Genomic DNA, 24,688 nt, shown 5'->3' with positions numbered 1-24,688 from the left:
CCACCTGCGCGACGAACCGCGTAGCGAGCAGATGCGCCTGGCTCACGGCCGCGGCCGCAGCGGCGCTTAAATAGCGCCGTCGGGATCGACATCGAAACCTATTCGGACTAGGCTCGACAATTTGCGGCTTTGTGTGGATCAGCTACTCGGAATCGGAGTAGAAACGGAACCGCCGGCGACAAGATCTGGGGGGAATGGAGCGCCGCCGGCGATAGTGTGGGTGTGGTGTTGCCGTGTTGGGGGAAATGGGCCGGCGCAGTGTTCGATGGCGGCGTGTGGGAACACCGGAGGGCGCAGAGTGTGAACGAAAAGGCCGTGCTGTGCTGCTGGGGGAGACGACGAGACGGTGAAACTGATGGGTGGGCTTAGTGGAGGCCCATGGTGGAGAACTGGTCACACGCTGTCACAGGCCTGCTGGTGCTTCCAGCTCAGCTAGTTTTTGACTGCAAAACAATTTTTGACACAACACCCCCTAAATCAGGCTACTTTAGCTCGTTTCGTAGTCGGGAGAAAAACAATTTTTTTTTCTCCGTCACATATAACGACTTAACAATTTGGAATGAAAAAATATTGTAAATTTATTCCTTGAAACTGGCAATATGGATTCTTTTTTCCTAAAAGTGATCCCTGTACAGACAATGTAGCTGGACCAATCGACAAAAAGAAAATCTGTTGGCTCTAAAAATCAGCCGATGACCTTCAGCGTCAGACACACGACCCGGGAGAATCTACTTAGCTCCTGTTCGGGTGATCGCCCTAGTGCGGTTCGCGCGGCGTGACAGCCAATCTGACCTGTTGATTGACAAGGAAAGAAACGTATTAAATCCTAAGGATTTCGATCGGCTAAAGTTCTGATCTGTCTCAAAAAGCGTATCAACGAATCGGCCGATTTGCTATGAAGATGACCAGCTATAGAACAGCTGTTGGGGTTCACCCAAGCAACAGTTAGAATGTCACGACAAACGAAGACAGCGACCGTTCATGTAAACATAACAGTAGCTATCCTATCAATGATTAATGCATGTCCCAAGGAGGGACGGTTCGTCTCTCTTTATAGGGCTATAAAGTTACATTTCCACATTCCCGTTATGCCCATACCCAACAACTACATCCCTAGTATATTCCGTACAGGACAGTAACTTGGCCTCTACTCAAGATGTCGCTTTCACAGTGGGATTACACTTTTGACCCTCTTGCCAAGATTATTATTACAAGATTGTCCTACTGCACTGTGGCCCCAGGGGCTGTCTTCATCATTTCCTTCCCCGTTTATGGGCTTCGTCGGGGCTGAGCTAGCTTCCGTGAGCTTTCCATCTTCTTCGGTCGAAGTCAGCTAAGTTCGGCTTCTGGTCACGGAACCTCTCCGAAGTCAAACTACTGGGAGCTTTGTGAGGGCTTTTACTTCGCGATTCCTTGCCTGCAAAATCACAGAATAGATATCTTCGCACTAGTTGACTTCGGTTAATTGTTAGCTTCGTAAAGAGGGAGAGTGACGAGGTTAGAGCCGGTTAAGAGGAAGGATTCCCACCAGCCTCGTTCAGGGTGCGTTGTGGGACGGTCCCCAACAGTAGCCCCTTCGTGGGTGAGGTCAGAGGCGCCGTCGACCGATCCCGCGAAAAGTCCAAAAATGCCGTCAAAACGTCACCCTGAACGGCGGCGCGGGCCGAGGCGTTCTACCGTTATATGGGGTAGTAAGGTCATTTTCTACGTGGCGGTTAGTGGTTCGAGGCGGTTTTTACCGTGCCTATATAAGGTTTACCGGGGGGGGCGGGCCATATTTTATGCTGTCGCTTTCGAGTTGCATTTTTCGCCACTTGTGCCTTCGCTGCTCAGCTTCGTTGTGCTCTATTGGCTTCGTTTTCTTGGTGGGGTGTCGACTTCGTTTTCGTGGCAGCTAGCACCAGGCAGAGTTGTAGACAATGTCTTCGAAGGAGTTGGCCCTTCAGGCTGCCTCTGGTGGTGGGGGTAGTCCTGCTTCGCAATCAGAGTGTCTGTGAGCAGCAGAGAGTCTGAAGGGAAGAGGTCAAAGAAACGAATCTATACGAAGGATGGCCTGGTTTTTGCAGAAGAGGGATCTTCCAGGAGCAGTTCGCTTGATTTGTCCTCTGACGTGCTGACGGGTGGGCTTAGGGTCTCTTAGTGGAGGCCCATGGTGGAGAACGAGGTTCATGCTGTATCTTCAGGCGAGGAGGGAGGGGAGGGTAAGGAGGCTGGCGAGGTTGAGGGGGAGGAGGAGGAGGATGCTTAAATCAGGCTACTTTAGCTCGTTTCGTAGTCGGGAGAAAAACATTTTTTTTCTCCGTCACATATAACGACTTAACAATTTGGAATGAAAAAATATTGTAAATTTATTCCTTGAAACTGGCAATATGGTTTCTTTTTTCCTAAAAGTGATCTCTGTACAGACAATGTAACTGGCCAATCGACAAAAAGAAAATCTCAACCATCAACCAAGCTGCCTGTTCTAAACAAAATTAGGCCCTACTTGCAGTTGCCCTATTCGCTGCTTCACGATCAATTTGCCACCTATGAACCGCTAAAGAGAGCGTACCTACGCTAAACAGTGCCTACGCTGCTGCAGAGTATTACCTTACATCCTACGTTCAAGCTATGCACAGTGCTTCACGCACGCAGACATCTGGCTATGCATGACAGTTTCTCCATTCTCCTCCTGTTAGCTGCGTCTGCATCTGAAGATCGCTTCCGTCTCCATCTTTCTGACATCGTCCTGAGTCCTGACACATCCATCTTACTGTCAGAGCCATTGTTTGAATTCTAATCTAGCTAGATTAATATTACAAAATGATCCGCGGTTTGATTGATTACTGCACGGCTGCACTACGTGATGTGGAAGAAGACATCATGACGAGGGCTGCATGTTGTAGGCGAGTGGCGCCTCGCTCTCGTTGGAGTGCACCGACGAGCCGTCGTCCTTGTCCCCCGCGGCGGCGGCGGCGGCGGCGTGCTCCTCCCCGAGCACGGTGGTGTCGCCGAACCGCACCCGGCGCGCGGCGCTGCTGGCGGTGGGGGACCCCGAGGCCGGCGTCGCCCCGTCGCCGGCGTGCCTCGCGCTGCGGGTGCCCTTGAGGCTCTTGCTGCTCGGCATCGGCGCCACGGCCTTCCTCGACGACGCCGGCCGCTCCACGTTGCTCGCCACGGGCGGCGCCGCCGCGTCCGAACCCGAGCAGCAGCACCGGTACGCGCACGTGGCGATCCAGAACGCCCACGGGAACGCGACGAGCGCGAGCCCGGCGGCCGGCAGCCAGTGCGGCACCTCGGCCGGGGGCAGCGTCACGTAGAGCACCAGGCACCCGCCGCCGGCAAGCACGGCGAGGAGGAGGACCACCGCCACCACCCACACGCACGCGCTCCCCGCCGGCCGCGCCTGATCCGGCTGCCGCCTCTGCGGCGGCCCCATCGGTTCCTCCCGATCGGATCCAAACCGATGGAACCGATTAAACCGCAAGAAAAATCCAACAAGCCTGATGAACGAGACACTGTTCTTGAAAGATCAGATGATCCTCACAATGTCATGGACTGACTAATTTGCATCTCCTGTTCGTGGACGCCGATGATCTCCGAGGAGCAAAAAGTTTTGATCTTTGATGGTGTGGTTGCTCTTGTGGCGCATGTCTGAGAGGAAGTTGGAAATGTTCAACCAAAGGCAACTGAAAACTAGGGAGCGGCTGTTGAGGACACACCCTATAATAGCATAGCCGTGCATTTCAAGCAATAAGATTTATTAATTTGCAAATAAGTGCCTGCATTACAACTATTGCTCCATGAATTCTTCGGCCTGTTCGCTTCAGCTTATTCAGCTTATCAGCCACCAAACAGTGTTTTCCTCTCACAACAAATCAGCCGTTTCAGCTTTTCAGCCGGCTTATAAGCTGAAGCTGAACGGAAATAACCCTAGTGCAGATTTATATTAATTTACAAATTGCATCCTCACACAGTCACACTCCACTCGCGTAAGTATAGTCACAGAAACTAAGAAGACAATTTTAGAATTAGTTGGTAAATACAACTTCATGTGCATTGTTTAGCCACAGATTTAGCATGGTGGGCAGTGATCAACTCAGCCTAAGCAAGCTGTAAAGCTCCTTCATGTACACGCTCTCCTTGTCCTTCATCCTCCTCTTCTTGGAGAACAGCACGCCATTGATGAGCGGAACAACCAGGGGCACGATCGGCTTCTGCTTCTGCACCTTCCTTCTCGACGGCACCGCCACTGTCCGACCGCCGCCGCCGCCGCCGCTCATCACCGCCGCCTCCCTGTCGGCCCCGCCGAGCCTCAGCAGGTGGCCCAACTGCGGCCTGCTGGGAGCGCGGCGCTCGGCCCACACCGCGAGCGCCACGTCGCCGCTGCGGCCCCTCTCGATGCTGGCGCGCCGCCGCCGCGTTGTCGGCCTCCATGTGCGCCACCTTGGAGAGTGCGCGGTGGAGCTTGGCGTTCAGCGTCGCCATGGACAGCTCCATCTCGGCCAGCCTCCACTTGAGCTGCGACACCTCCTGCCTCGTCCTCGCCGCCTCTTCCTCCAGCTTCTTGATGGTGCTCATGACCATGAGGTCGGTCTCCTTGCGCTCTGCTTGCTCATCGTCGTCGTCGTTCGCCAGCGACGGCGATGATGCGAAGAACGGCGGCGAGGAAGGCACCAAGTACATTGGCACGTCTTCTGAAACGGGCCTTGGCACCGGCACCGGTAGTTCGTTTGAAGCAGTCTTCGTGTTGCTGCTACTCCCTTCTTGCTTGGCATTGAAGCTGACACTTGGCTTGGAGTAGCTTTCCCTGGGCTGAAGACCAACAGAATCCCTGACGCCATCAGTCCGCTCAAGCTTCGCATCCGAGGCGGCAACGGCGACGACGTTCGCCTTGAGGTTCACCTCCCTGCCAGCCCGATGGTTGCCATGGGTAATACCATTTGGCCTCAACTGTGCCTCCCTGACGAGGATGCGCTCCCCGAACACGGCGACCGCCTCCTTGACAGACCGGAACGCGCGGGAGGTGTCAACCTCTCCACGGTCCGACGCCATGGCACCGCCGCAGCTTGCAAAGGATGGCTTCCCTGCCGGCAGGCTACGAGATATTGGGAGTAGGGAGACGAGATCAAGAACTCCTGGAGGGTTTTTATGGAGGTGATCAATGGGATCTTGCTTTGCTTACACTACAATGGCGGATAGCCCATGCCAGCAAGCAAGATACTAGACTTGTCACCGGCGGTCCGAAACAGAAGGATCCGAGGAAAGGGGCAGAGAAAAGAAAGGAGGATGACGTGCAGGCCCGCAAGTTGGAAAACCAACAGAGCCACTGACACCCGTTAGAGAACAACCCAACGAAAATTTGAAAACCCCATTTTCTTAACAGCATTTGAAATTGATGCAATGCTATGATACTCATTATGCTTAATGAAATGCTTTGACCCTATAATTAACACATGGGGTGTTACATCGGCGAAGGCATGAAGCTGGGATCAGCTCGTTTCGTCGTCCTCGCGAGCACGTTCTCTCGGATACCATGGAAACGGATTACAGAGCTCATAGAAGATGAAACAAACAAATTTAACAGGATCCTGTCGCGACGTGATCGGATTACGACCAAAAAACATCGAGCCATGATCTGTGCGAAATAAAGGTGCAATGAAACTACAGAACCGCAGTGTCAACCGTGCATTCAGACTAGATTTAGAGAAGAATAAATGGGGGTGCGGCACCTTCATAGCATCCCTAAACATTCAATTTAACATGGTGAAAATTTAGATGTAATAAGGGACTGCGGATTTTTGCTAGTTGCGGCCGCACCTAGCACCTACAACCTAGCTCCGCCCCTCACAGAAAGCAATTCGTATAACCACCTTGGCCATCGACATGAGATGTATCGAGAGGTATCTACTAGTTCAGCATAAGTAATCCTTGCGTGGGAGAAAGAGACAGGATGGGCGTCATCTACACAAAGTTCCAGCAGGGGCATTTAGTACCTTGCATCTTCCTTAGCAGCTTGACAATGCGGGCACTCATCTAGACAACAGTCCCAGGGGCATTTAATCCCTTGCATTTTCACCAGCTGGTTCAGCCCTTGCACTTTCATCAGCTGGTTCCTCCCTAGTTTCTTCAGCAGCAGCTTCCTCTCTTGATTCTTCAGCTGTTTCTTCATCAGCAGCTTCCTCTCTTGATTCTTCAGAGGTTTCTTCATCAGTAGCTTCCTCCCTGACAACATACAGCACCACAAAGGGATAAAAAGAAAGTAAGATTCTGTTGTACTTCAAAAATTCTCACATGCTTCCAAAATTCCAACACAAGCCACTAGCTAGACACAACTTTTTACTGAACTGACCAGAAAGTTTGGACTACACGAATTTTGAAACAACTACTAAGAATGGCCTGGAAGGCCTTGAACAGGAACATTAACAAAACTTGGCATTCGGTTTATTTCTATATGTGATTTGTGCTAAGGACTGATTCTTTATCCTATTTACATCATCTGTACATATGCCAGATCAAGCTGAGAAAAATGTGTCATACATCCATTTATGCTTGCTTTACTTTGGAAACCATGATCCATTTTACAGTTAACTCCGCAAATGATGTTTTCAATTTAACCTCTTTGCCATGCCATATCATAGCTCATTTGGATAAGCATGCTGTGTGATTAGTTTCCTCTTATAATCCTTTCTGGATTAAATTGCATATAGCAAGCGTAACTCATATACTTAACCTATTCCTAACAAGCCAACTTGACCTATTCCAAAATACTACTGTCAAACCTATTCTTCAAAACTACTCAACCTACTTGTTTCCTTTTGTGTGTGCAATGATCTGTACCTTGCAAGAATCTGAACACAATGCTAAACTGCTAATATATAGAGGACTGGAAGGTGCTGGAAGAAGGAAACAGCTGAAAGAAATTATGTCTCATTACCTCAAGTATAATGTCCCTTTCCGTGTTCTTCCATGTGGTAGGTTTTTTGCTTTGTTGGTTGGTACGACTTTTGACCTAGCTTTTTTCGTGTCCTTCTTAATAGCAGCACTGATGAACCGTTCTCGATACGTGCTCAAAACACTATCAACACATTTTCCATCATATGGAACTGCTTCATCACCCATTTGCAGCACACGGGCCGCAGATTTCGCATTGGAAATCAGAACTGGTCAAAAGTCAAAACAAAACATCAAAACTGATATTAACTGATACGATCCACTGCTAACAAGTTGAGAAACAAAACATCAAAACTTAAACTAACTGATACTACCTTCCAAGTCCTCCAGTGACTTCGCCTTCCGAACCAATTCAACTCTAAGCACTAGATGTGTTCTCTCTGACGCAAGTGATTTAGCTTTGTTGATAGCTTGTTTGATATTTTGAATTTCTGACTTCAACTGCATCTTTTCCACTGAAAAAAAAGAGAGAAAGGAGAGTTTACAACATTGAACATACATCTACAGACACGCCACAAGAAAGCAGCAACCAGGAGTGTAGCCCCAAAAAAGGTACATAATGAGCACACATTTTTTTTTTGCTGGAACGACGTAGGAGATAATGAACACGCATTTACCTGGCTCTCTGGGGCTGAAGTGGACATCATTGTTAACGAGGTGTGAGTACTTAAGCAGGTTACGCAACTTTTGCCTTTTTGCAGTATATCTCCGCTCAACCATCTCATCCCTTTCCTTCTTCAGTGCTATTACTTCCTTTCTTGCTTTATGTACTGAATCTGTTGACAGCAGATCCTTACCACTCAACTCATCAGCACTATCAGCATCTCTTATGTACAAGATCCAAGAAAACTGAGACATCCTCTTGAAAGGTGGCCTAGACAGTCGCCACTCTGCGATCATCTCTTTAGAAATTTTTCTAAGCTGCGCAAATGATTACATCTAATCTAAGTAACAACAAAAAATAAAATAATACCAATCTTAATACATGGGATGACGTATTACCTCATCGAAATTGTGATCCCTCGTGGTAATTAGGAAGTCCATAGCATCATTCAACCTACTTCTCTCAACTACAGTCCCGAACTCAGATATCTTAGCACTGTAACTAATCCCGAGAACACCACAGAGGGAACGAAGCTTATCCAAAGCTGCAATTTAGAAGATATTAGAGGAGAACCAAATGCATTGAAAGAACTTTTCAATGAGCTTCAATTGAAAGAACCTTTTTTCATTTCATGTGATTCATTCTGATCTGGCGGAACTACCTCTCTAACCTCATCGTCCTCATCCTCAACAGATGTGGATCCTCTGGCTGAGGACCTTTCCAAGCCACTCAATCCAGTAAGCGTCATCTCTGCAGTAATGAACAGTTAAAATCTGTGATATAAAATGAGATATAACCAAACCAAACACCCTAAATGGTGAATAAATATATGTTTCCATATGCTTATTTCATGATTTCAGTTTCAGAATTCATCCACGCTTAAAAAAAGAATTTCAAAATTTCAACCGTGCTATTTTCAGGGAGTTAAACAAGCTTCACTCCAGCCTACCATAACCATTTGGACTTAATACCATATTCTAAATGCAGGGAAACAAACATCAGATTGCTCAAAAGGATCTAGGCTAGGTCTGCCAATTTGACAGAGCTGACATTCAAATGAATCCCACACATGCCAACCAAAAAGTTAGAACTATCACAGGCATATTTCATTCTGAAGAGGCATACAAAAGAGGGAGCATCTGGAAAGAAACTCATTAAAAAAGGACACTCCATGAAAGCAATACTACAGATGGATATATTAGCAATACTACAGATGGATATATTTTAACAAACGGTCTGATGCATCATTTTACCCCTTAGTTTATTTCATGGGAACCAATAAGTTATGCCAAATTCGGCATGGCCCGAATCGAATTTCTGGAAGCCAGTCATGGCACTGATTTAAACAACTCTCCACCGTGGCCACCATTGGCTGCTAGGATTAATGAAGTAGAGGAGAGTTAAGCGATGTTCACATTCGCCGTTTTACAAAAAAAAAAGTCACGGTACATGGTAAAACTCTACACTGAATGAATTAGGATAAACGGCGTACATTGAATCCAGCTCTCCCGCTGGAATGTAACCCACCAATAGCACAATACACCTTCTTCAGAGTTAGGATTGAATCACTGTTAGACACAGACTGAATCAGATCAAGTCCTGACACATGCCCAATTCCAGAACAAGCCTGATAGCAATCAAAATCCTGATGCCACCAAAATACACAGGCAGTGCCTTACTCCTCTAATTTGAATTGTGTGACGATCATGTAAGAAATTGAGAACTACTCGCAAATTCCAGAACAAGCCTGGTAGCAATCAAAATTCTGATGCCACCGAAATACACAGGCAATGCCTTACTCCTCTAATTCGAATTGTGTGAAAATCGTGTAAGAAATTGAGAACTACTCACAAAGTTGGCCTGCTCTCAGAGAACTAATCATACACGATTTTTCGTTAGTTGAGATGATTCGAATACTACAGCACAGCATAAATGAAGCTCGACTCAAATTCCTCGCGACCAGCCACGCGCCAACGCGACGATGAGCTCATCCGCGGTACTAACACGGAGCACAGCATGCTACAGGGACATGGGGACTCGGGGGCTCACAAGCGGAGAAGGAAGGTAAGATGGAGAGGAGGGGTGCTGGGCCCAAGAGTACTCACCGGATCCGCGACGGCGGCGCTCGCTGGCGTCGGAGAAGAAGAGGAAGGCTCGGCTGCGGCGGCCGCGGTCGCCGACGCCGGAGAAGATGATGAAGGGGCGCGGCGCGGCGCGGCGGGGACTGGGAGCAGGGTCCGATTTGGGTTCGACCTGGTACGGGCAACCGAACCGTCCGTGCCGGCCTGGTCGGCTGCCTTGTCCGCCAAGAAGATGCTGCGGGGGCGTGCGGTGCCCTCTCGCCGGGCCCACCTGGCAGCGACGGAGAAGAAGAAAGGAAGGAAGTGCTGGGCCTTACTGGGCCGCGCTTTGCGACGGACCGGGCCAGATGGGATTTCGTCGGCCTGAGGGACAAAAGAGATAATAACTCCCATTGTTTCCTTTTTCACAGTTTCTATCAAAAACGCAGTTTTGGCTGAAAAATGGATGCATATTTATCACCCAAACTGGAGCCACCGTACCCCTCACGCCGAACCCACCTGTCATGTATTTGAGGAAAAGGATAGAAAATGTTTGTGCCAAGAACGCTCAACTTTTTTCACCGCACTGTCCGCCTACCCGTCCACGGTACCCGCCTGCGAGTTGGACGCGCCTCAATCCACCAATCACGCTTGCGCTTTCCTTCCTGTTCCCAGCATCCGTCTTTTCCCCTCCGTCCGCGTCGCAAGGTGACTAGAACCAGCGACCCAGCAAAAGACCGCCGCCGTCCGCCCGCCGCGCCCGCCCGTTGTCCAGAACGAGTCCGCCGCCGTCGGATCAGGACAGCCCCGCGTCGGAGTCCGATGAGACGGTGAGTACCTGCCGCCTGCACGAAGCCCCTGTCAGGATACTGAAGCCATTCAGACTCTATCGCCATTGAGATTGCCATTCGGGGTACAGACTGAAGCCGGCGGCCCATTTGAACGCTTCGTTGACTTCACTTAGACCGTCGATCACACATCCAACGGCCCATGTCGCGTGTCTCTGTCTGATGACGGGTAACAGTAGTTTCGGACGGGTAACAGTAGTTTATCTGGTGTCTTGAGCTGTTAAAAGCTCATTTACTCTTTACTATCGATCTGGTCGCTATGTAATAGCTAAGACTCGGTCAGTCAGTGAGTCATTATCGAAGAGGATAAAACCCTAAGATATCTCTAGGATAGCAGTAGTTTTAGTTGGCGCCGCCACCATCACTCGCGGAGCTACAGGGTATGCCGGGTGGTCCCGGGCATACCCTGGCCCCAGCATCTTAATTACCTGGTACGGAGTACATCCGTCGTGTGCAGCCCGCCTGGTTCCTGAATCGTCGTGCCTGCTGCCTGGTTCAGTGCTTCCTTTTCTGCCCGACGTGGAAACCAACCCACAACCCAGGAGGCAGGAGCCCACAAGGCCACAACTTGACGATTCCTCCCGTGACTCCGTGAGCGTGATCCATCCCTCCGGACCCTAGTCCTATGTGGCTCTGCCACGACGTCCAGCCCAGCAGATCGATTCGACGCGACAATGTAACAACCTGGGTGCTTAAACGGTGTTTTAATCGTAAGAACAAGTCCTTTGTGCTTAAAGAAGAGCTTTGGCAACTTTCAGGCAAGTGGAAGTACCTTTTTCCCCTCACAAGAAGCCCATCAAAAACCCGGTATATCAATCTGTGTTGTTTTATCCAAAATCCAGGTCAAAGTCCCTTAGTTTGGTCAACTCAGCCTCCTTTAGCAATTCCGGCTAAGTCTGAAAATCATCCCGACCTGGCGCCTTAGGGCGGGTTTATCTTTTGGAGGATGAGCAGAACATCAGAAATCCTTTTGTAAAAGTTGGAGAACTAAGTTCCTACAACAACTTTGCTAATTGGACCTTGGTCCAATTCACCTCTGAAGCTTCCCAAATCTGCAGCTCAAATCAGCCCCGACCCTGAAAACCAGCCAAGTCGTCGTTTTTCTCTAAGTCTCGGAAACCGGCATTCCTCCAAACTTTGGAGCTTTGAATCTCCTAATCCACCACGTTTTTGAACTCGGTCAAATTACAAAAGTTGGACCTTGGTCTATGTACTACAACTCTTGTAAAGGGAGTCAACGTGGCGCAGTTTGAAAATCGGGAGATCAAGAGGCTTGAAGATGGGCACAGCAAAGGATCTCGTGGATCCGTCGGCCAGACAGCGCCAGAGCGCGCGTGCGCCGTGCTCCAGAGTGTCGCCGCCGCGTGGCGTCACCTCCCTGGTGAGCACCACCTCGCCCAGTCACCGGCCATGACAAGATGGGTCGACGCGCCTCGATCCCCAATCACGCGCGACGACGACCTGCGGTCCTCCGCACTGTCCCGTCTCGTCTCGCCGGAGGCCTCGCCGACCGCGCCAGGCGCACTGCCCACAGCTCTGCCATCGCCCCGGCCACTCTGCGACCGAAGACCTACCGCTGCCGCGCCGGTACCGCCTCGCCGCCCGCGCGCATCCGCCCCACCCGGATCCCCGACCGCGCACCCCAACGCCTTCCGGCCCTTCCGTCACACCCCGGTCGCGCTGCCCACGCGCGTGCCCCGTGATGCTGCCATCTCCGCCAACCGCCGCACAGGCAGTGACAGCTCCTTCCCCGGCCTCGCCAGTAGCGTGCCCCGGCAGAGCCGCTAGTCCCGCGCATGCTCGCGTCACACCGCTTGCCCTGTCACCTCGCCTGCAGCGCCCTCGCCTGCAGTGCCCTTCCCTCCCTGTTGTCCCCGATCCGACTCTTTTAACTCGAATGAAATCGACAGAAACTTGGAAATTACATCTTAAATCGAGGAAAAATTAGAAAAATATGAAATCACTTTGGTGGGAATCCTCGTTCTGAGTAGAATCCAATAAAGTGGGTTTCGCACCGTTTCCTGTAGTTTTGCTACAGTTTTGGGTTTAAATCCTTGCATATACTGTTGAAATCACCGTCTAAGTGTCTCACCCTTGCCTTGCATCTCGTGTAGAGTTGAACATCACTGACGGCACCTACGAGCTTCACCCGGTGCTAGAAGAAGGAGTCGTAGCTGAGTCGCTGCCTGCAGGAGTCGAGCCTGTGCACGCCGAGGACCAGTTCGCTACCACCCCGCTTGAAGGCAAGCCCCGGAGCATAACCCAATTTTTCTAAACTTGTGCATGCCTTCTGTTGTTATGTGTGTGCATTTACGTTCCAGGACTTAATTGAAACCGTAGATGCATGACTTAGTTTCCCTTTGATCTGAACACTAGTATGATAGGTCGAGTAGTTGCGATGCTTAAACAGGACTCGGTAAAAGTCGAGTGATTTACTGTCACTCGCGAGTTATAAGAGTTGCTTGCTTTCTTTTTGCAACAACTATAAGGACGTGGACGGGGCAGGGCTCTGTGAACTATTTTGGTGGTCGGTGGATTGCCCCGTCTGTCTACATGAAATTGGTTTAAGGTCGAAAAGTGATGGTGTTTGTAATCAAGTATTTGAAAGTACTAATCTCATACCTTGTATGGGATGGGGAAGCCTAGTACCTGATTGAACCAGGACGTGAGCGGTTCGATCCACTGTTTCTGGAATGAAGTTCCCTTGCGGCCGCATGTGGTGATAAGTGCGGTCATAGAACGGCAGAGGCCGGGTCTGTGGAGCCTTGTACCAAGGGAAATGGGCCCGACACGGGTCTGGGGATTGATGGGAACGGCCGACAAAGGAAGCGACCCTTCATGGTGCGCAGATGTCGTGAGATTAGGTTCGCCATGCATGGTTAAGAAATTTGAATCGATTCGTCTGCCTCTCACAGTTTGGGACTACTTGATCGCTATGCTACATTGAGTAGGAATGAAAGATGATGATGATCTAATATGGTTATTTGCATTAATTGCTTGGAAAACTATGCTTGTTTAGTATAGTTGCTAACTTAGATTGATAATTGAACGTAGAACTTGTGGCTAAAATATTGAAAGTAAGGACTTACACTAGTCGCTTTTGGCAAAATAAACCTTAGAGCCAAAGAGCTTGCATGTCTAGTGTTGGTGGATTAGGAGCACCGGTCGGTTAAGTCTTGTTGAGCGTAGTCGCTCAACCTTGTTGTGGCACATCTTTTCAGGTGATGTTGACGCCCCCGAGTTTGCTTCTAGTGGCACTTGGCCTCCCCAGCTTCCTCCTAGATGGACGGTCGAGTGGGATCCCTCCTCGGACGGCGAGGACGGGACTCATTGATGTCATGATCGGCCTCGTCGTGACGTCTGACCTCGGTGCTAGCTTCCGTTTGTTTATTTTCCCTGCCTAAGAACTCTGCAAACTATGTTGAATTTCGAATCCGATGTTGTAATAAATTAATGTACTTGTTTACTTTGGATGATCTATTGTATTCTATGGAACCACTCACCTTCATGTGAGCTATGCTTTCTTGATCTTGTGGAGTGGTTTATCGGATGAAATCCGACGGACTGCCGAGTTAACTTGATTAAAGCACATGATCGCGTGTTAGGCGACTTAATTATGCTTTAGCTAAGTTAAGTAGGGCGGTTCCGCCACAACTGGTACAAGAGCAGGTTAGCACGACAGAGAAGACAATAGGTCTTAAAAACCTTTTTCTAAATAAAACTTGTAAGAATTGTATTTGAAAATTCCCGTACGATCGTTAAGGATGAACTTAGTGCGAGAGGCCCTAGGGGAATTTTGGGTGGTTTAAGGTGGCTATTAGCTATTGGTTTTTTTACTCACTTCCAGCACTGCGCCCACGTGTATCATACGTGCGCTGAGTTCCGCATCACGAGTATGCGAGAGTTGATAGGGAGTTCTATTCAAAAGAATCTATCATCGCGGTTGTTTTCGCCCACGTTTATTATACATGCGCAAGGTTCCATATGATGATTCATGTGGAAGGGTGGTATGGTTCGATTCCAACGAGCCTATCATCATGGTTGTTCGCCCACGTTTATGATACGTGCGCATGATTCCGCATCACGAGTATGCGAAGGGTTATATGGTCCTATTCAAAGGGGTCTATTTCCACGGTTGTTGCGCTGTCCATGCAGCGATAAACGCATGGGTGTCGTTTCTATAGCGAACGGTAATGAATGGGGACGTTTTCATGAGTGCTGGCGTGAAAGGTTCATGTGGTTGTGTTTTTCTGCAGGTACACTAACTACGTTCGCGTAGGAAAACTATATTAGAAACCCGACTAGCTACTATAGGGAGTGACGTAATTGTTGCCTTGCCACCGGCACTAACCACGTAAGTTCAAAAAAATTTTGCAATTATTTTGGTTGAGAGGATGAGGTAGGTCGTGCATGCATCATGAACTAAAATCCGTGAACCCGAACCCTTAAATCAACCTTGCCCTTGTGTTTAAGCTCTTCTTCGCGTTAAGGATTTTCTAGCTGCCTTTTCAGCATGTGCACCTGTCAAGGATCTGAGTGTATCACCCTATTAGGATCTGTTTTCACTCCACTTCCGAATACCAAACTTGTTGCCAATTATCATAAGGGAATATTGGTAAAAATTGGGAATTTTTGGATGAGTACTTGTTGAGTTATAAGCTTTTCTCTAGCCTACCGAAATTTGTTTTTCATCCCGAGTTTTAATCTCACGTTTCATTTATCGATCTTGGTTCTAGATGGCTGCTCCTGGGCACATGATTTGTGGCACGGATGGTACCTCCCACTCTACGTACTTGCACTTTGAGGGTTTTCCCGCTATCTTGTGGTACACCTTGAGGTGGTTTGGGTACCAGTCGCCGCCTCTTTATGCGGGACACGAGTACCAGGAGCACGAAGTGCAACGGTGCAGCGTGCGTGTGGTCATACCTCCACCCCCAGCATAGCCAGAGTGGCCCCAGCTTGAGGTTTCGACCTATGGGCATACCCTCGAGGATACTTGGGAGTCCGCTACCTTGCAGGCTCTCACCCAGTTTTGCCGGCTACACCCCTTCGAGGTCCTTTTGGATCCGATTGGCTTGTTCCCCGCCAGGGACAGGCTGGACATAGCTTGGCTTGACCGGGTGAACAACATGGAGGTGTTGGCAACCTCACACCCGCTGGTCACCATTTCCACCGCGACGCGGTGCATGACTACGTTGTACCGACTGGTTGAGCTCCAGGGGAGAGCTATGGATGTCTTGGCTCGGATAGCTGTAGACACCCAGGAACATCTCAATACCACCAAGAGAGATTTGGTGGAATAGTCGTATCAGCTCATCCAGATGGGTATACGGATTTCCGACATGGAGACCCGGATTACCGAGCTAGAGGAGGAGGTGACCGACATGGAGCACGACATGGTGCTGCTCATAGAGGAAAAGCTAGAGGTTGAGATGGAGCTCGCTATTGCTAATGCGCATTTGGATGAGCAACACGTCGAGATCAATGCCATCCATGCCCAGGAGCAGTAGTGGGAGAATGACCCTATGGAGGAGGAAGAAGAGGAGGAAGACCCCGAGGAAGTAGAGGGAGTCTCGAGCATGGACTTTGAGGTGGTTCAATCTCTACCCCGAGTTGGTGACGCCACTTCTCCGACGCACAGTGTTTCCTCCGTGGGCAACCTAGATGACTTTTAGATTGTGGTTGTAGTAAGTTGGTCTTTTGTTGTACTCCTCGGCAACCTATATTTTTGGATGGTGATGTAATAGGTTAGCCTTGAGTTGAGTACTCTTCCTGTGTTAAGAAACTTGACATGACATGATCTTGGTAGCGGTTATCTTGGCAGATTCAGTTCCTGTTTTCACCTCGCTTTTGCTTCCACTTCTGCCTACTTTTGGGACGCACTTTGAATATCAAAGTTGTGTGAAAACTTGTGCTGTAGCCGCTCGTGAAATATCAGCTCTTTCAAATCTGTCAAACTCAGGTTAGAACCAGTTTTCCGCTGACCAGTTTGCTGAAAAACAGCCGCTTAGCAACGCGCTCTTCTTGCAAATCGATCACGCTACTCTCACTGTCGGTTAGTAAGAATAAAGTGGAAAATGCCAAGAGCAATATGAGTGCTAACTAAATTGGAAGAGAAGAGATGATGTGCATAACCGAGAAAAGATATGCACCTACTCTATAAAGGACGATACTAGGATGATACTGCTATCTTTCTCACTATTAGCAAGATGGATGCTTGTGGTTTTGCACATAATGTTTTTTCCTTATGATTGAGCAAGTTTCGAATTATGTGGCTAACGGAAAGGTACACTCTTGCAGATGGTGCGCCTTACCTGCTCCGGATCAGCCCCGAGTGGTAGTGGGGATAACCAGGCACCCCCACCACCACCGCCCCTTCCGCCGTCGCTCGCGGATGTCCTGGCTGCCCAAACTGAACTCCTGCGACACTTGATCCAGGGGCAACAGCAGCAGCAGCCGCCGCCGCAGGGAGGACGAGGTCCCCCGCACCCCCCGGTCGCTCGATATGAGGATTTCTTGGGCACGCAGCCTCCGATCTTCCACAAGTCGGAGGATCCGCTGGATGCTGATGCGTGGATTCATACGATTGAATCCAAGTTTGAGCTCCTCCTCGCCCCGTGCCCCGACCAGAATAAGGCCCAGTTCGCAGTACAGCAACTGCTTGGTTCCGTCCATCTTTGGTGGGACCACTATCACGCTATGCTGCCGGCCGATCACGTCGTCGGCTAGAATGAGTTCAAGACCGCCTTCAGGGGCCATCGTATCCCGGAAGGCCTACTGGAATGTAAGCTCAATGAGTTCCCCACCCATCCCACCCGAGTCCATGAACAAAACCCCAAATTCCTTCCCCAATTCGTCAATTCCCTCATGCTTCCCAGCCTCTCTCTCATGGCCTGAAGGCACCTCACTTCCCATGGGCATGGAGAAGGACGCGACGCTGGCGGTGGCCCACCTCAGTTTCCCCGTCCGGCGGCGCCCACCTCAGTTGCTCCCATCCATCCACTGGGAGGAGGCTGACGCGGTTGCGTGTGGTGGACCGCAACACCAAACTGCAGAAGGGCATCGCGAAGGTCCATCCACGGGGAGGAGGCTGATTTGTTTTTATTTTTGTTCTGGGATCCATGAGAACAGTGCTTCGATTTGCTTGCTTCCTGGATGTTGATTTACCTCCACGAATAGAGTAGGGTCTGATTGGGTTCTTGGGTTCGGAGTGGATGATGGAGATTTAGCTTCACACCCATCTAGCACAGGAGCTCCAGTTGCTTCGATTTGCTTGCTCCATACTCATCTGGTGCAGGTAGCTTTTGTTGCTCCATTTGCTTGATTCCTCAAGATGTTTGACAAAAATGCCAGAGTTAACTAGCGCGCACTCATGGTCAAGCTCTGCCTCTAGAGCAAGGTAATGTTAACTCGTGTTTATCACAATGGCATTTAGAGAAGTCCTGTTGCTAGATAATTTTGCTCATGCCGAATTTTATTCTTAGGTACTAATTTTGACATGTAGCTACTATCAGTTTTAGGATACGGATATGTTTGGCTTGCAAGGTAATTTCAGTGTACCTACGTCCTATTTTGTGCCTATTCTGCTCATGAATGCTAATTCATTATATGTTTCTGTTGGTAAAGAAAAGATCGTTGCTAATTGCTTTTAAGATTTTAAGTAGAATATATGTTCCATGTTGCCATAGTCAAAGTAATATTCTTTCCTCCTTTTGGAGCTAATGTTCAGCGATAGGTTCAATTTTAGGGCTACTATCAGTTTCATCTTTTGCTTTTCGTTGCAGACTGTAGAAATTCAGAGGTTGTGTGCTTTCAAAAGTCCCTCCCTTGCTGAAATTTCAGAACAATTTTGCATGCTTTACTTGACCTATTTAGAAGAAATATGCATAGTACTTGATGTAAAAAATTTAAAAATATTTGCATGTTTAATTGACCTTTAAATCTCAAACTGGTTTATCTTTTGTTTATGACAGGCATCAGCACATTTGATTGAAAGGGCAATATCCGACAACGAAGCATTCACCGAAGGCAAAATTGCCTGGAAACAATTGCTTTGGATATGTTGTATCTGATCTTCAGAAGTGGGCTGTTGTTGAGAAATTTCAACCTTCTTCAAAGTCGAGTTCTAATCTAAATGGTCCTTGGGCAAAAGCTCAATTTGTTAAATGAGCATAGCTTAGGTGTTAAATCAGAGGAGCTCTGCCATAATTATAAAATCTCATACGCATAGGCTCCCTATCGGTTTACACATAGACGTTCCTGTTGCTGTTCAAATAGAAGTTCTGTTAGGTTTTCAATGATCTTGACATGTTCTTCGCTGCACATCCTCCTCAAGAATGCATTTATTTAACCCAAAAAAAACAACCAGCAAACTTGAGTGAGGATAGTAAGCTTTGTACCGACACATCTGAAGTTCAAGGTATGCGGTGGGAGAACCTCAAGTTCTCTCTAGCAGGAATCTCCAGGACTTCCTTTCTATCGTTGGGTTTAAAGACACATCTGAAGCCACCAACTTGAGTGAGGATAGTAAGCTTTGTACCAGCTTCAGTGCACTCAATGATCTCACCGACAGCAAATTCACAAGTATCGTTGCTGGATGGAACCCAGTCAGGTGCCCAGTTTATGTAGATGGCCCAGATCTGACCAACTTGTGGAAGAACCTCAAATTGCCACTTAATGCCAGTTTGTCTAGCATCTACCAAATGGGAGAAAAAACCAGTTGTATCATACTTGGTTCTCCACTTCCGAACTTCAAATGTACCACAGCTGATAGGTTTGTCCTGCTCTAACCACCGTTTCTCCTGCTCTGATTGAGGGCAAGCCTCAAGCCAGGTCAAATGCACCCTGAAAGGTTCTGGGTCGACTTTTCTTATCCAGGCATAGAAATTGGGGAATTTATCAACATTGCTGTATATAGCCCATATTTGTCCGTGTTTAAACTTCTTGCACGAGCGGCCTTCCTCGAAATCATGGAAATCAGAGTCAGGATATGGATAATGATTGGAGGACAAGCAGTTTTGTTGAACGGACTCTCCAAATTCATTGGCAACATGGGCATTTTTCTGCAACAATGTATTTTGTTCAGAAGAAATATCATTAGTGTCATCTGTAGACATTGGGTAGTAAACATTTGGTTCCGAGGGATTCTCCTTTCAAGCAATCGGCTCATCTCCAGAATCCATTTCACTATCTGTAGTGTCAGCAGTCAAATCAATGTCGCTTATCATACTGCCGAGAAACATGTAAGAGACAAGAGCGACAGAAGAAAATGCTGCATCCAGGTCAGCTGGGAGACATGCAGTGTCAAGTTCCATAAAACCTTCTGGGACACCAACCTTTTCAGTTCCATTCGTTCTATAAAAAGGAATGCTGTGCTAAAATCGAAGTAGCTCACTTGATGGTATAACAAATGAGGATTTGCCCTTAGCTTGCGCGAATAAACTGACAAAACCCTTAATCCTGACCAATGGGATAACAGTGGCATCATCATTAGCTGACAAAGTTGACAAGACTTCCACAACCTCATACTCAAAGGATCCATGGTTACCTGCATCTGAGCTCCATTGCATGCCCCATCCCTTGTAAAGAGCCCACACCTCACCCCCATTAGGATATATGCTGTACAAGTTTCCTTTCTTACCTTTTGTCCATGCAACAATGTGAGAAAACATGAACCTGTCTTGTGATGTATCTATTGTTTCCTGTAAGCGGAAGTTTCCACAAGCAACAGGCAGTTTTTTATCAGTCCATTTCTTCTCTTGTTCATCCATTGCAACATGTTCCAGCCAAGTCAAATGTATTTTGAAGTTGGAAGCATCAAAATGCTTTATCTGAGCATAAAATCTTGGCATGACATCACGTTTATCATAAAGAGCCCAAATCTGACCAACTGCAAACCTTTTGGCATCCCTGAAGTTCTCGAAATCAAAGATATCAGGACAACTGAAGGAAATCATAGAATTCCCAGCTGACCTCTGGGTAGAAATATCAGAAGTATCTTTCCTGTAAATTTGCTGATTTTCTTCATGTGTCGTGTCTCCTTCCTCTGGGTTGCAAACTTTGCTGGGGTGATGAGCAGAAGATTGATTGTTAACACCAGCAGCATTCTCACTATACACTTTATGATCACTCAACTTGGCATTGGAGACTGAATCAAAGTTCCTCTGCCTCTTATTGTTACAGCAGTCCATGTTGTGGCTACTGTTAGTGCCATCATCTTGCTTTCTCTTGGCAAACCACTGAAGATTGGACGATCCTGTGGCATTTGACACTGCAGGTGCATCTTCTCTCATATTCTGAGTGGCAACAAAGTTTGGTTCCTGTGGCAGGCTTTCAGTTGTTTCCTTACCTACAGCAGGTGCAGGAGAGTTAATTGGGTTCACTGCTGAAAACTGAACTGCCTCGCCTTTTGTCTCTAAGCAGTTTCCTTGTCTATCATCACATGGCCCACCATTCCATTTTACAAGTTCATCACTTTGTGTGGCATTCATTGGTGGTCTGGAATGCATGTCCCTCCCTGTAGTTCGAAGCTTTGTGTATTCAAGCCATTGAATGGGGCGACATGAAAACAGCTCGGATGAAACTTGAGCATTATAAGGTGCAGCTGGTAGGAATCTCAAGGGCACAGTCTCCTCATGCAGCTTGAACGTGAAAAAGGTTTTGTCACAGCCATCACAGCGGACCAAAAAGTTCCGTCGGTAGAAAAGAAATTGCTTTTGACAGTGTGGACATATGGTCCTGAACACCAATATAAAATCAGATGGGACCCTATGTCCTATTGTATCACCTTTGTCTGCATAAGTATCATCTGATAGTTGTGTAGCCTTCTTTGCCACTTCTCTGATAACAAACTGTGTTTTGATCTCATACAGAAATCTCATCATAGGATCAAGCAAGCAATATTTTATGAGCCATAGAAACCAACTTGAAAGCAGCTTCCGCACCAGGAAGAATATTTTTATCAGGATGAAGCCAAAAGGAAAGTTTGCAGTATGACCATGTCATCTGCTGATGCATCCACTTGAAGAATACCATACCAGTCCAAGTCTCCATTGATCTCTGCCTCTGCTGCACAATGGACTTCGCAGACAGCTAACAGCAGGGACAAGTTCTCAAGCTCTGGATAAAGCCTTTGAGCTTTAAGTGCAATCCTTTGGGCACCCCAAAAGTCTTTCTTTTCAAGCTTCAATAAAGCAATTTGCCTTGCTCTTAAGCCCTCTTCTCTGTTGCATTCCATCATACCAATTAACAATCTCTCCCAAAATTAGCTCAATATATGTTGTATCAGCCTGACATTAGTATGCCCCAACCAACATGTGTTTTAGGAACCAAGTATCTTCAAGCAATATTGATGCAGATCTCTGGATCACTTTATGCAACAAAATTATACAAAGAGAACATTTGCTGCATCAGGTCCTGTATGTATAAAGAGAATCTGTTATGGTAGTAACAGAAAAGAAAATGTGCCCTGTAAAAATACAGGAGAGCCAACAATTGCAATGTTTTGTTAACTACACGACAAGTATGTTAGCATCGGACAAGTTAACCTAACTATCTATGTGCATCAGGAATTCAGGAGGATGTGCGACACTTTACCAGTCGTACAAAAAAAACAACCACCGACAGGCATACAACTTGTGACAGATTACAGGGGCCTTACATCGAATATAACAGAGGCTTGGAACACTAAAGGATGCCTGCAAAATAGAAAATTACATTTATTTAACCCAAAACTAATTGAACTGGAGAAGTTGAAGAAACCATGTCCATAATCTGCTTGAGCGTGGTGCCCTTCTCCTCGTCGCTCCAAGATTGTTCCTGCGTCACCATCTCCCAGTCCCAATGCCCCCTGTACCGAACATGCCCATTCTTGAACATGGCGAGATGGCACAACGCCGTGCATACTCCCACCACAAACTTGACAAGGCAAATCTGCCTCGCCGTCCCCTTGAAACCAACCACCACAAACTCCTTCAGGTGATGCTGCCGAAGCTCTGTGGGCGTCCAGGGTATCTCTTCACCAGGCTTCTTGCTAACGGCATGCACAATGTGTATGTGAAGGATCTCGAGGGAAGGTGCCATCTCGAGGAGCAGACGAGGCCATGTGACATCCCAGGACGAAGGCACATCCGCGACCAGCAGCCGCCTCAGGTTTGGCAAGAATTCAGACGGGGGGCTCGACGGCACAATCCATCTGTAAGGCCCAGTGAAGCGGATAATGAGGTTCCTTATGCCCGGGGTGCAATCGAGAAACATGTCGAGCTCCAAGTCCAAACGCCAGTCTATTTCTTCCAAGCCGAGGCACACGGCAAGGTTCCGTTGGCTGAGGCAAGGAAATGAGCTAGACTCGAAGATCACCCAACTTTGAAGCGACACAAGGCTCTCGAGACAGGGAAGAGCCCTCAGCGATAGCTTTCGGAATGTGCAATTCTCCACCACGAGCTCTCTGATTTGTGATCTGGGGGCGTCCACGGTCACAATCAAGGATATGCCCTTGCGGGTGCTGCAGCCGCAGGAGATGAGGTGCAGCGTCTGCAACTGGGGGCACAAGGTGAAGATGTCCTCATAGGCCGCCACAGGCGTCGGTGCCGGTAGGCCTTGCAGGACGAGCCTGTTGAGCGCGTTGTACTCGTGCAGGGGTGGAGGCACGCAGCCACTGAGCTTAAGGCTCCGCAGGCGTGACGCGCGGGGCTCCTTGCACAGGCCATGGCTAGGAAAGGTATGGATAGGAAAGTCGTCGACTCCTGGTCCTCGACTTCCGAAAATTCGCTTAGCCACGGCCTCAAGGTCCTCGACGCCCCAAGCATCGATGGCCTCCGCGACGAGCCGGTCCATGCGGCCGGCGTTGCCGGTGATGAAGAACTCGAGGCTCAGCGTCTTGACCCTCCGGCGAGGCCCTTCCAAGAAGCGCTCCGTGGAGCTGATGAAGGCGCGCATGGCACGGCGCTCGTACCTCCTGATGTTAGCCAGCAGCTCCAGATTCATCGCGCGGAAGCAGTGCAGAAAGGCGCGGTTGTCCTTGTAGAGGTCAACCCATCGGTGGTACCGCGGCGGGAGCATGTCGCTGGCCCTCAGATCGAGGGCATCGAGCTCGCGGGGGAGGTGCGCCCAGCGCTTGGAGAGCGAGCCGGCGCCAAGCGCCGAGCGGGTGTCGAGACGGCGCAGGATGAGGAGAAGGAGGTCGTCGGGGAGGGCGCTTATCCGGTCCTCACGGCGGCGCCGGAGCAGGATTTGACCCGCCCCACTCCTGCCACATCTCCTTGCCATGAGAGAGCTACAGGCCGCCAACGGACGGCGCTGGGGCAGGAACCGACCCGGCCTACCTCTCCTCACCATGAGAGAGGTACCTCCACCTGCGCGACGAACCGCGTAGCGAGCAGATGCGCCTGGCTCACGGCCGCGGCCGCAGCGGCGCTTAAATAGCGCCGTCGGGATCGACATCGAAACCTATTCGGACTAGGCTCGACAATTTGCGGCTTTGTGTGGATCAGCTACTCGGAATCGGAGTAGAAACGGAACCGCCGGCGACAAGATCTGGGGGGAATGGAGCGCCGCCGGCGATAGTGTGGGTGTGGTGTTGCCGTGTTGGGGGAAATGGGCCGGCGCAGTGTTCGATGGCGGCGTGTGGGAACACCGGAGGGCGCAGAGTGTGAACGAAAAGGCCGTGCTGTGCTGCTGGGGGAGACGACGAGACGGTGAAACTGATGGGTGGGCTTAGTGGAGGCCCATGGTGGAGAACTGGTCACACGCTGTCACAGGCCTGCTGGTGCTTCCAGCTCAGCTAGTTTTTGACTGCAAAACAATTTTTGACACAACACCCCCTAAATCAGGCTACTTTAGCTCGTTTCGTAGTCGGGAGAAAAACAATTTTTTTTTCTCCGTCACATATAACGACTTAACAATTTGGAATGAAAAAATATTGTAAATTTATTCCTTGAAACTGGCAATATGGATTCTTTTTTTCTAAAAGTGATCCATGTACAGACAATGTAGCTGGACCAATCGACAAAAAGAAAATCTGTTGGCTCTAAAAATCAGCCGATGACCTTCAGCGTCAGACACACGACCCGGGAGAATCTACTTAGCTCCTGTTCGGGTGATCGCCCTAGTGCGGTTCGCGCGGCGTGACAGCCAATCTGACCTGTTGATTGACAAGGAAAGAAACGTATTAAATCCTAAGGATTTCGATCGGCTAAAGTTCTGATCTGTCTCAAAAAGCGTATCAACGAATCGGCCGATTTGCT

At 48.9% G+C, this 24,688-nt stretch overlaps 3 protein-coding genes and 2 pseudogenes across 3 annotated transcripts; all 5 read right to left on the bottom strand.

Annotated features, from left to right (window-relative positions):
- Nucleotides 1-2,860: 2,860 nt before the first annotated feature.
- Nucleotides 2,861-3,843, bottom strand: LOC105914794. Its single transcript, XM_012847508.2, has one exon. It carries the CDS (start codon nt 3,416-3,418, stop codon nt 2,861-2,863), a length of 558 nt encoding a protein of 185 aa, XP_012702962.1. The 5' UTR covers nt 3,419-3,843.
- A 143-nt stretch (nt 3,844-3,986) lies between these two features.
- Nucleotides 3,987-5,487, bottom strand: LOC101771566 (annotated as a pseudogene).
- A 157-nt stretch (nt 5,488-5,644) lies between these two features.
- On the bottom strand, nt 5,645-9,862 carry LOC101771166. Its single transcript, XM_004977151.2, has 7 exons — nt 9,643-9,862; nt 8,156-8,287; nt 7,936-8,081; nt 7,551-7,854; nt 7,248-7,388; nt 6,917-7,142; nt 5,645-6,204 (listed from the first exon to the last, which is right to left on the bottom strand). The coding sequence occupies exons 2-7, from the start codon at nt 8,283-8,285 to the stop codon at nt 6,039-6,041; spliced, it is 1,113 nt and encodes a 370-aa protein (XP_004977208.1). The 5' UTR covers nt 8,286-8,287; nt 9,643-9,862; the 3' UTR covers nt 5,645-6,038.
- Nucleotides 9,863-18,351: 8,489 nt separating this feature from the next.
- LOC101770371 lies at nt 18,352-21,859 on the bottom strand (annotated as a pseudogene).
- Nucleotides 21,860-21,888: 29 nt separating this feature from the next.
- Nucleotides 21,889-24,281, bottom strand: LOC101770784. The gene has a single exon (XM_004977150.3). The coding sequence runs from the start codon at nt 23,883-23,885 to the stop codon at nt 22,167-22,169; it is 1,719 nt and encodes a 572-aa protein (XP_004977207.1). The 5' UTR covers nt 23,886-24,281; the 3' UTR covers nt 21,889-22,166.
- Between the last annotated feature and the right edge of the window lie 407 nt (nt 24,282-24,688).

The sequence above is a fragment of the Setaria italica genome, chromosome VII (assembly GCF_000263155.2).
Source record: "Setaria italica strain Yugu1 chromosome VII, Setaria_italica_v2.0, whole genome shotgun sequence".
NCBI classification, from domain to species: Eukaryota; Viridiplantae; Streptophyta; class Magnoliopsida; order Poales; family Poaceae; genus Setaria; species Setaria italica.
The sequence above is the reverse complement of the archived record's forward strand: the minus strand, read 5'-3'. Positions and strand labels throughout refer to the sequence as shown.

Excerpts from the sequence above, each read along its gene's own strand:
- LOC105914794 (XM_012847508.2), bottom strand. The coding sequence starts at position 3,418 with ATGGGGCCGCCGCAGAGGCGGCAGCCGGATCAGGCGCGGCCGGCGGGG.
- LOC101770784 (XM_004977150.3), bottom strand. The coding sequence starts at position 23,885 with ATGTCGATCCCGACGGCGCTATTTAAGCGCCGCTGCGGCCGCGGCCGT.
- LOC101771166 (XM_004977151.2), bottom strand. The coding sequence starts at position 8,285 with ATGACGCTTACTGGATTGAGTGGCTTGGAAAGGTCCTCAGCCAGAGGA. Across the intron at positions 7,143-7,247 it reads GTCACTGGAGGACTTGGAAG|TTCTGATTTCCAATGCGAAA; the intron begins GTAGTATCAGTT and ends ACTTTTGACCAG. Across the intron at positions 6,205-6,916 it reads AAAGGGACATTATACTTGAG|GGAGGAAGCTACTGATGAAG; the intron begins GTAATGAGACAT and ends GTATGTTGTCAG.